General features: G+C 41.2%; 1 protein-coding gene across 1 annotated transcript; it reads left to right on the top strand.

The window, feature by feature from the left end:
• The first annotated feature begins 318 nt into the window (after window positions 1–318).
• On the top strand, window positions 319–10,144 carry SELE (selectin E). Its single transcript, NM_001003310.2, is given in 13 exon segments — window positions 319–372; window positions 938–1,324; window positions 1,888–1,995; window positions 2,386–2,571; window positions 3,383–3,568; window positions 3,669–3,857; window positions 4,802–4,990; window positions 5,108–5,296; window positions 5,504–5,680; window positions 6,177–6,287; window positions 7,018–7,039; window positions 7,147–7,219; window positions 8,133–10,144. Coding segments are annotated over 12 exon segments (1,830 nt in total). The 5' UTR covers window positions 319–335; the 3' UTR covers window positions 7,196–7,219; window positions 8,133–10,144.
• The last annotated feature ends 1,509 nt before the right edge of the window (window positions 10,145–11,653 follow it).

The following is an 11,653-nucleotide window of genomic DNA, read 5'->3' on the forward strand; positions in this document are numbered from 1 at the left end:
TATCCATATGAATAGAGATGCAGAAAGCCTTTTGACAAAAAGACTTGTTCAGGTTCTTGTTATATTCAGACTCATTAAACTCTGGCTTTTCTCTTTCATCTACATGATGAAAATTTTAATTTCGTATGTGTGCAATCCAGTCAACTTCTTTGAAACAAAGATGATGGCACTGTTATCCTTTACCTAAAATCTCATGATACTGCTAAAAACATCATTGTAGAATGATCTCAGTAACCGGCTACCTAAAATTTCTTTCTATAATGAATTTTGTACTCCCTCTCTCCACAGAAAGTCATTTCAAGACTAATTTTTTGATGAAAAGAACTCTAGAAGTCATGATCACTTCACAGCTTCTCCCTGCTCTTACTCTTGGTAAGTCAGTGTCATTTGTTAGACCAGAGTTTCTCATCCTTGACACTACTGGTATTTCAGACAGAATATCTGCTCCTCACAGGGAGCTGGTGCATTGTAGGATGTTTAGCAGCATCTCTGGCCTCTCTACACAATGTGTTCCAGCCTGGGCCAGGGGCAATTGACCTCTTTGTCTCTCAGCTTCCTAATGTATAAAGTGTTGATCATAGATAGCCTATTTCCCAGAGGCATTGTGAGAAGCCAGCATCACAGAAAGGGCATCAGATGGTGCTTAATGGTGTGTATTAAGTGCTCAAAAAGCTTAGTTACTCTGATTATTATTCTACCGTAGTGGACATACTGATAGATTATGGTGGATGAGCGCAGGGAGGCTCAACCACTAAAGATAGGTGTAGTTTATGGTAGTTTCTCATCTGTACCCCTTCTTACTTTGGAAAAGGTGAAAAAAATTTGAGACATTCCAAAGGACACTGTATGATGACAATAAGATTGTAAAAAGCCCAGTTAATACAGTCAAACCATAGCAGTGCTAACCTTCCCATGCCTTTCATCCTTTCCCCTTTAGTGCTTCTCCTATTTAAAGAGGGTGGAGCCTGGTCATACAATGCCTCCACAGAAGCCATGACTTTTGACGAGGCTAGTACTTACTGTCAGCAAAGGTACACACATCTTGTCGCGATTCAAAACCAGGAAGAGATTAAATACCTGAACTCCATGTTCAGCTATACACCAACTTACTACTGGATTGGAATCAGGAAGGTCAACAAGAAGTGGACCTGGATAGGGACCCAGAAGCTACTGACCGAAGAAGCCAAGAACTGGGCTCCTGGTGAACCAAACAATAAGCAAAACGATGAAGACTGTGTGGAGATCTACATCAAGAGGGACAAGGACTCGGGGAAGTGGAATGACGAGAGATGTGACAAAAAGAAGCTTGCCTTATGTTACACAGGTATGGGCTGCTGTGGGAGAGAGGTTCAGGCTGTGGGCATCTTGACAAGTTGTTGACAGCATGAAAAATCTGGTCTCTACTATGGTAATTTTCTGTTCTAAAAAATACAATTTTAAAGCATTCTATTTGGTACATTATATCTTTTTGCTTCTTTGTGTGAATGTAGGAAAGCATGTAGGCAAGAAAGCATATGTGTACACATATGCATATATGTACGTCAATACATATATAGTATTATATATATTGTATATGTATGTGTATAGTGTATACACATACGACACACTTTACTCATTTATGTGTAGAAGGAGAACTATCTTTCAAATTTATGATAAAGGGAATTTTCTATTCTTGATGCCAGTGACAGCTATACCCCTGATATCTCTACATTAACCTCAAGGTTTAAGATAGCTGAGCCCTGGCGTTATGTGAAGCACTTCAGTTAAAATCCCTGGCAGTCCCTATAATTGGTGACACCTCTGTCACACACTGCTGATCCTAAGTCCAAGGGAAAGCATAACAAGCACAATGATGATCCTCCACATCATGGATTGTGTTTTCTGCAGCTGCCTGTACCCCTACATCCTGCAGCGGCCATGGTGAGTGTGTGGAGACTGTCAACAACTACACATGCAAGTGCCACCCTGGCTTCAGAGGTCTCAGGTGTGAGCAAGGTAAGTCCTCGTTTCACCCATTCCTTCACTTGAGTTGGTAGCACTATCCTGTGTCCTAGATGACTTTGGTATCAGGTGTGCATGTCTTCCCTTCCCTGGGACATGTAGTGTCACGTGGTGCGTAAGAGCCAAGGCCATCATGCCTTGGCTTCAAAACCACTATTACTTACAGCACCTGGACTGGGTAGTTAAACTCCCTGAGTGCCAGCTGTCTCACTGTAAAATGAGGGTGGTAATAATAGTATGAACCCCAATAGTTAGGTCTATGTGAATGAATGCATAGTGCCTGGCACATAGGAGGCATTTGATAAATTGTAGTTACAGTTTCCAGGACTTTCTTATTTTATGCTGGGTGATAGAGAGCAGATCTGACGTGGTTTCTCCTTTCAGTTGTGACCTGTCAAGCCCAGGAGGCCCCTGAGCACGGAAGCCTGGTTTGCACTCACCCTCTGGGGACCTTCAGCTACAATTCTTCCTGCTTTGTCAGCTGTGACAAGGGTTACCTCCCAAGCAGCACGGAAGCCACACAGTGCACTTCCACAGGGGAATGGAGCGCTTCTCCTCCAGCCTGCAATGGTAAACCTCTCTCCAAATGCACACACAGCATTCTCTAACTCATCCCTGTTGCCTTGGTTTTTGATCCAACTTACAACATTTTCAAAACTCCAGGGAAAGTTCTTTTTGTTATTGTTTTTAATAAGACTTCTTCTCCCAGCCAGCTTGTGTGGCCAATAGGGCACCTGCTTGGGTTGAGAGAGTTTTTTATTCCATGTTTGAGATGGGTGCTTCTGAGGCTCTGGTGGTGTGTAAGGGAATGCCTTTAGCAGTGGCACCACACTTTGAGAAATCTTCATGACTTCTCTCCCCCTGCCCAGCCTCTCTCAATGCAGTACATAAATTGAAGACCATGGTAGTCAAGCAGTCCTGACAGCGTTTTTTTTTGTTTGTTTGTTTGTTTGTTTCCTCAGGCTTATCTTTCTAAGCTGGAGATGGAAACTTTTTGTCTCCAGGTCCTGCTGGGCTGACATAAATGAATGTGTTGTGTATGTCAGTATTCTTGCTGTCACCATTAGTCATAAATCCTGATCTAGAATCTGTTTATTTTTCTTTGTTTTTGCCTTAAAATAGATCAGAGACATGATGAGGTATGTTAACACAGGCCAGAGACCACTCAGCATAGTCAAAGTATAAATCAATCAGGGAAGATGAAGGTATTAGGAAAAAGCATAAAAGCTTTATTGTGTCTGTGCATGCTTCCAAGAATTAACCTAGGACTTTGGGATCTGCTGTTCGAAGGCTGCTTCCTTGCCCTGTTATAAACTTCAACTCAATAGGAAGTGAACGTATCATTCTTCTGTAAAATTCATGATGCTTTCTCAATCCTCAGTGGTTGAGTGCAGTGCTTTGACAAATCCTGCCAATGGAGTCATGGACTGTCTCCAAAGCTCTGGAAACTTCCCATGGAACATGACATGTACCTTTGAGTGTGAAGAAGGATTTGAACTAATGGGACCCAAGCGCCTCCAGTGTACCTCATCCGGGAACTGGGACAACAGGAAGCCAACATGTAAAGGTAGAATGGCTCCATAGCAAGATTTACTGTAAACATTTTTTTCTCAACTTGTACTTTAAATGGTCAGACTTGCTAATGTCCATGATTACCTATGTTACAGCTGTGACATGTGGTGCCATCGGCCATCCTCAGAATGGGTCTGTGAGCTGTAGCCATTCCCCTGCTGGTGAGTTCACCGTCAGATCCTCCTGCAATTTCACCTGCAACGAAGGCTTCCTGATGCAAGGGCCAGCCCAAATTGAATGTACTGCACAAGGACAATGGAGTCAGCAAGTCCCAGTTTGTAAAGGTAAGCCCAAGAGCTCCTCCTTTACACATCCCCTTCCTGAAAGGGCAGCGATCTTCAAACATGGGCAGTTAAAATGAAACTAGATGCCTACTTTGACTAGAGTAATCAGATGTGATGGGCAACATTCATCTTCTATTTTGAGTTTCATACAAAAGAACCAAAGCTTACCTGGGGAAAGGATTGTATATACTGAGAGTGCATGCTTTGCAGGTTTCTTGACTGTGCCGAGCAAATAGAGCTTTGTAGACATTGCTATGGAGTGGGCAGAGAGCTTAATCTAAGGGGAAATCACATGAGAAGATTTAAAGTGGGATTGTGAGAACATGACTTGATTTTAAAACTCTTAATACTTTTCTACTGAAACTGCTCATAATTAGCAGTGATGAGAATGCACCAAGTGTGGTGTCATACATAAAGACACCCTTAATACATGCCTAAGTGCTAAAACTTAATTCATTTTAAAGCAAGAGCAGTGATGTTGAAAGCAAGCTATCACAAACTGGTATTCTTACAGCCAGATATTGTACACAATCATTTCTAGTGGTAAGAAGCCACAAGACCAAAGCCAAACTGCAAAGCAGACACATTTTATGTGCTGCCTCCTTACCTTCCTTATATTTTGGCATCATCCATTAGCATCCAGGACCCATAAGTTGGTCTCTGACTATGTAAAATCTTTCTCTTGACTGTAACTTCTTTCAAATGTCAGAACAGTGCTCAGGATCCACTGGTTCTCTTAAAGGCTGTCCTTTACCGAGGGCCATTATCAATGAAGGGGCTGGCATTCAAAGAAAACAGTCATCTTCCCGGTTGTCCAGGGATTAATGAAGAGCCTTGGTATCTCTGAGCATTGCTTTGTCCAAAATGAATGGATTCATTCATCAAATTCCAAGGACTCGCCAGTTCCACTGCAATCTTTTCTGACCATCATTTTGATGTCTCAGCTTCTCAGTGCAAGGCCTTGTCCAGCCCAGAGAGAGGCTACATGAGCTGTCTTCCTGGTGCTTCTGGAAGTTTCCAAAGTGGGTCCAGCTGTGAGTTCTTCTGTGAGAAGGGATTTGTGTTGAAGGGATCCAAAACACTCCAGTGTGGCCTCACAGGCAAATGGGACAGTGAAGAGCCCACATGTGAAGGTAAGGTTTTTGCTTTAATATTAAGATAAAAACTATTGAAGAGCTCAGGATTTGATTATGTGAGACACCTGCTGCTGCCTGATACAGACTTTTAATGTGCTCACTCATGTCTTCCAGCTGTGAAATGTGATGCTGTCCAGCAGCCCCAGGACGGCTTGGTGAGGTGTGCCCATTCCTCTACTGGAGAGTTCACCTACAAGTCCTCCTGTGCCTTCAGCTGTGAGGAAGGCTTTGAATTACATGGGTCAGCTCAGCTTGAGTGCACATCTCAGGGACGGTGGTCACAGGAGGTCCCCTCTTGCCAAGGTAGGACTGAGTTTAGACTTTAAGGAGTTAGGTCAAATACTTTGTATGTATCTGAAGCAGTATTGCCCCACGGGGCTTGATCCTAATTCCCTACATGCTGAAAACTAAGTGCTTATATGTTATGTTTACTGATGACTTTTCAGTCAGTTTTAGCCATTTTCCCAGGAGATTTTTGTTAACATCTACCTATGTGCTCATCATTTGCAGTGGTGCAATGTTCAAGTCTGGCAGTTTCCGGAAAGATGAACATAAGCTGCAGTGGGGAGCCTGTGTTTGGTGCTGTATGTGCGTTTGCATGTCCTGAAGGATGGACACTCAATGGCTCTGCAGCTCTGATGTGTGACGCCACGGGACACTGGTCTGGGATGCTGCCTACCTGTGAAGGTGAAGCCCTGATTGGCACTGGTTGTCTGGGGGACTGGAAAGAAGAAGGGGAAAGCAATGAACCATTCATTAAATCAGAAAGGTTCCCAAGGTTAATAAGCTGGAGAATATTTAATTTTGTGGTGATACAGAGGAAACAGAAGAGGTGGCAAGTGACAAGGGGTACGGGTAACAGAATGGGTAACATTCTGACAAGTGGAAAAAGGGGAGATACCGGTCAAAGAAGGGAAACCAAGTAAGGGAGAGAGCACCCATGCAGTATTGACCGAGGAGCAGTGGGTTCTGGCAGATAAGAGCTCTCATGGCAGTGGCGGGATATCGTCTGGCACGGGTGGTTTGGGCTGACCTCAGAGGCCTTTAGTACCTACCATGCCTCCTCCTTATGTATTGAAGTTGATGGCTAATCAATGTGCAAAGGAAAGGGCAAATGGCCAAAACAGAAAGACTTTAAATTCAGTTCCTTCTCATGACAGTTCTTCCTCCACTGTTTGCCTAGCTCCCACGGAGTCCAGCATTCCCTTGGCAGTTGGACTCACTGCTGGGGGGACCTCCCTCCTGACAGTAGCCTCATTTCTCCTCTGGCTCCTGAAACGCCTGCGGAAGAGAGGTAAGGGAGCTTGTGAGTGTATCCCACCCAAAATGTTTTTGAAAAATGTCTTTTCCCCCCTCACTGATGAATCCTGTTTTCTCTTGCACATTTAAATAGTAATTAGACTCGAGTTGCTAGATAAACACTAATAAACTGCCATTAATTGAGCCATGGTCTTAGAGAAAGGGTGTATAGTACAACTCAAAGTGGGAAGAGTTTTAGGAAAAATAAAAGTTAACAGTGGACAACTCTAAGGGATGCTGTTCACCGGAATTCTGTGGTTCCCCTGGGAGCTGTGCAGTCAGACTTATGTAGTTAGTGCTCCCAGGAAATGGCTAAACATTTCCAAAATATTTATTTGGAATACAGGCTTAAATGTGGGGTATCTCCTGGGGACTTATGCAAACATATCTAGCCACACTTATGAGTTGTTTGGCTTACAGAATATTTATTATTTTTCGAGTTAAATTCTGACATTTATAAAATGGGAAATCGCACATAAAATCTAGATTTGGGACTTCTCATGAAAAACTGGCAGGATGAACTTGACAAGCTGAGGCTACAGCTATCCGCTGAGCCCTTAGGATGAGCGTGTGCTTTGCATGTCACCAAGATGTGTTTGCGCTCTGATTATTACAGGGTCCCCAAAGGAATGGTGTTCCCTGGTGAATAGAGCCATATTGTTTCTGAATTTGATATGTTCTTAAAAGTCTTTTAGTCCAAATTAATGGTTTTCTTTTTCTTGCAGCAAAGAAATTTGTTCCTGCCAGGTGAGTTGTATCCTTGTCTGAAGCATGCCATTGACTATTCTGTACATTTTTTTATCTGTTTGTGTTGGAAAACAGTGTTTGACTTAGTGTTCTCATGTATTCCACAGCAGTTGCCAGAGCCTTCAATCAGACGGATCCTATCACATGCCTTTGTAGTTATTTTAAGTCCAAAGGAATGAGGTAAGATTTGAAATCACATACGATTTTGAGAGAACGTATCTGTCCTTCGTGTTCTGTTGCTCCTTGAATTCTCCAAACCTGCCTATTTTCTGAGGCAGAGTATTACCATCTTCACAGTGTTTTATGGAAAGCTGTTTCATTTCTTTGTAGAAGGAGGGGAAAGCAGCACGGATCTGGCCTTTACATAGTGATTTCCCTTGTGAAAGTTAATAAGAATAATGATAGCTAACACTTATGTGATATTTACTATTTTCTACGTACTGCCCTAAGGTAGGAATTGTGTGAGATAGGGACTGTTGCTTTATTTCTTATCATATAGATGAAGAATATGAGGCACAGACATTTTACATAACTTGCCTGAAATTTCAAAGCTAGTGAGCCAGAATTCAAACCGAGGTAGTCTAGATCTAGAACTGTGTTTTTGGCCACTCTGCTCAGCTTTGTGGGAGTTTGGAAGAATCAAGTCCTCCCTGAATAGATTTTGTGAACTAATAGACTTTATATTTTTAGGCAGTTTTAGATTTACAGAAAAAGAGAGCAAAAACTAGAATTCCAACATACCCCCCTGCTGCTCCAATTTCTTCTGTTATTAACAACTCAAGCTAGTGTGGCATTTTGTTACAATTGATGGGCCAATATTGATACATTATTATTAACTAAAGTCCACAGTTTAGTTAGAATTCTTCTTGGTTTTGTATATTCCACAGGTTTTGACAAGTGTATAATGCCATGTATCCATTGTTATAGTATCATACAGAATAGATTAGTTGCCCTAACAGAATAGGATTTTGTTGTTCAAATTTGGACTCCCCAGTGACAGTGAACACAGTGGTTTGTGCTAGAAGGTGAATTTTGTTGTTGCTATTGATGCAGAATATTAAGTGTCCTGATGGCATGCACCCTTCCTTTGCAGGAACACCGGTACCTCCAGGGAACTAGAACAATACTCTGATGATGGTAGAGACAGAGAGCACTCCTCTGGTTCCTGGCACTTCTCACCTCCCACAACCTGCCACCTTTACAGCTGAGAGCATGGCCCCCATGAGGAGTTCAACGTTCCAAACTCCAGTGGGTGAGGCCAGCCTGCCACCAGCAAGACTCAGCTTTCTCTTTCCTCTTCTCGGCATCTGGAAAATGTTGGCTGATGGAGGGAAAACATGTTCTCTTCCAGGCAAAAGTGAAGAGACTCAGGCTCTGGAATCTCCGAATCCCTGTTCTAACTCTCTTCCCTGCTCACTGTGAGATCTCAGCAGAGAAACAGTATTTTGTGATATTATTTCTTTCTTTTGCTCCTCACTGTGTCTCAACTACTGATTACACGGTTGCTGTCACTGGGATGAATAATTGCCAAGGAGTTTAGGGGAAACAACTTGGTCAAAGATATTCTATCACCAACATGCAAAAAAAATATTTTAAATGCCCACAGGCGAGTACATGGGGAAATCCTGCTTAATACTTTGTGCAAGGATTGCTAAACACAGTCCTAATCCCTTTTACCCCTGTGGGATTCAGTGCATTTTAAAGTGTTCTTAGAGATTTTAAAGTGTTCTTTTATTTGCATTGGCTAAAGTACAATTTTCCCTAATTCTTAATTCAGTGTAAGTGTTTAGAGACTTTAAAATATATGCATGTTAGAGCTATGATAGGGTAAAAGTTACTTATCAGGGATCTTTGTTTATGAAGGGACTCTAATGTTATATCTGTAGTAAATTCATTTTTAAAAGGGGCAAATGCTGTCCCCAGTATTACGTGAATCAGTGTAAAGTTGTGAATGTTTTTACTATAGTTGCTTTTAAAAACATGAATAGTGGGGCACCTGGGTGGCTCAGTCAGTTAAGTATCTGACTCTTGACCTCAGCTCAGGTCTTAGTCTCAGGGTCATGAGTTCAAGCTCTTCATTGGGCTCCATGCTGGATGTGGAGCCTACTTTAAAAAAAATAAAAATATGAGTAGTATCAGGAAAGTAGAACCTGCATGGCATATATTTGTACACTGTCAGCTATTTTTTCAGAGGTATGTGGTTTTCCATGATGAAAAACTTCCGTGAGGCCATTTATGTATTATGTAAACATAAATGCAAACCAGTTAAGGTACACTTTTATGAATATCTTTGTTGAAAAAAACATATAGAAATATGGATGTACTTTGCATTCTTACAAAGATGCTTGTCAGGTGCAATGTGTCAATATATAATTCTTGAATATTACATAAAATTTTAAATTCATGGTAGGAACTCACTGTGTAAAAGATTTGCCCAGTGGATTTTTTTAAAAAGTGAAGACTTTTAATATTTATTCCCTAATTGAGTTATTTTGTTTATTAGGATGTTCATGAAGAAAGGAAAGTCTGTATGAGTGTTTATATTTATGTATAAAGGAGTTTAAAATTCCTAAGGAATCTCCAAGATTCAACTGATCATTGACAGTGAGAAATTCTTGGCCCGTCCATCACCAGAACTTCTTGCTCCATCTTGCAAATGATGTGAGAATCAAAACTGTCCCACACTTTCACTAATTTAGCATGTATTGAAAAATAAAAGTTTCAGATTAAGTGCTGGCTGCATGTTGGCAAAGGCAAAGCCAAAAGTAAACAGAAGAGGCTAAGGGTCAGAACGTCAGAGATTTTGACAGGGCAAAAGAACTCTGGGAAATAAAGCTACCTATGGAATAGGTACCTATGGAATACCTATGTATCATTTTCTCTGAAATTGCTCAAATATTGTAAATATGAATATTTGTATATACTGCAATGGAAATATTGTCTGGAATGTAAGTGTGGTCTGTGTTTGGGTTTGATAAAGTATTTTAAATTATGATTTTAAAATATTTTATAGCTTTTAAAGTATGTATTTATTTAGGCTTATGCCATACCTATTTTGTATTTGACATGGCAGTACAAAGTTTGATAATAAAAATGTTTGTATTTAGATCTGGGTGTAGGTCCTTTCTTAAAAGTTCTATTTTATTTGGATAAAATTCACATACCATAAAACTCACCCTTTTAAGTGTACAGTCCAGTAGTTTGCGTATATTCTTTTTTGGGGGGGTATATTCTTAAGATGGTGCAACCAACACCACAACAGAGCTGTGGATATAATAAAGGGGATTTTATTTTTCTTCGTAATGTCCCAATGGTGCCAAATCCTTCCTATTAATAGCTCTTTTAATAATCCTTAACCAGCTGTATTCCATTCACACTGACAGCCTCAGAACAGACCCTAACCACCATCCCTGGATTGCATGATAAAATCCCTAAAACTCATTTGTCTCCAGGGTCTCAGTTTGCTGTTGGGAGGGACTGTGTGGTTCCAAGTCATTGCCACAGGCCACAAGTCACACAAAATCTAGTCTTGCCTATCTACACTCCTCATTTCACACCATCCCCCTTTAGGCGTTACACTCTATCCACAACGGAGAGCTGTGTCTGCCCACTTGGTGCTTTTGAACACGTTGGCTTCTTTCACCTGGAGTTATCTACCCTCCCCATCTAGGAGATCCCCACTTTTTGCCTGTTTGACTCCTACTCCGGTTTCAGGTTCTCTGCTCAAATGTCCCTTCATGACAAGTGACTGCTTAGACTAGGTCATCTCTTTAATGCTCTTACAGCACATACTTTTCTTTCTTCCTTTAATTCTAATTAACTAATTATTTGTGTAATTGCTTAATGTCTGTCTTTTCTACTAGATTCTAAGTTCCGTAAGGGTAGGAACAAATGACCTTGTTCATTGCTGTGTTTCTAGAATGTAGCATATTCCCAATATGCTGTAGATACTTAACAAATATTTTTTGAATGTATGAATGAATAAGTGAACAAACAAATGCAGATGGGCTCACGATAAGGAGCAGGACCTTTTTTCTCAAATGGAATGAATTGTCTCAGAAGGCAAGTTTTAAAATCCAATTATGGAGACAAGATATGTTTGGCAACAGTACAGAACAGAACAGAAAAAAAGAAGGAATAAAGGAACTAGTTAATGGCCTGGATGTTCAATGAGGTACGATTGACAAGTGTTCCAGTGAGATACTTGAACACTAGATCTACAAGAATAGGCAGCAGTAATTAAAGAGTGAGATGCTGGAGTATGTGATTTTAGAGCTGATATAGTTTTGGGTGATGTCAAAGTTGAGGCTATGTCCAACTATGTCCAACCAAACTACTAAGGTAGTTTAAGCTGAGTGAAGGAGGATGCTGTTGGAGAACTGGGCATCCAGGCTGTGGGGTTACTGGTTGTTGGGTAAGACTATGCATTCCTTCTACCCATGATAAACTCATGTTGGAAACTGCAGTGAACACAGCCTTGGTTGGCAGCAACGGACAAGTAAGCCTTGCAGTCATCTGTGATGGGGGATAGGCACAAGGGAAGGCCAGTGGTCCTTTTTATGGACCTAAGGCTTCTTCTGTCAATGGTACTCCATGACCCTTCATTCAACCATC

The sequence above is a fragment of the Canis lupus genome, chromosome 7 (genome assembly GCF_011100685.1).
Source record: "Canis lupus familiaris isolate Mischka breed German Shepherd chromosome 7, alternate assembly UU_Cfam_GSD_1.0, whole genome shotgun sequence".
Taxonomy (NCBI): Eukaryota; Metazoa; Chordata; class Mammalia; order Carnivora; family Canidae; genus Canis; species Canis lupus.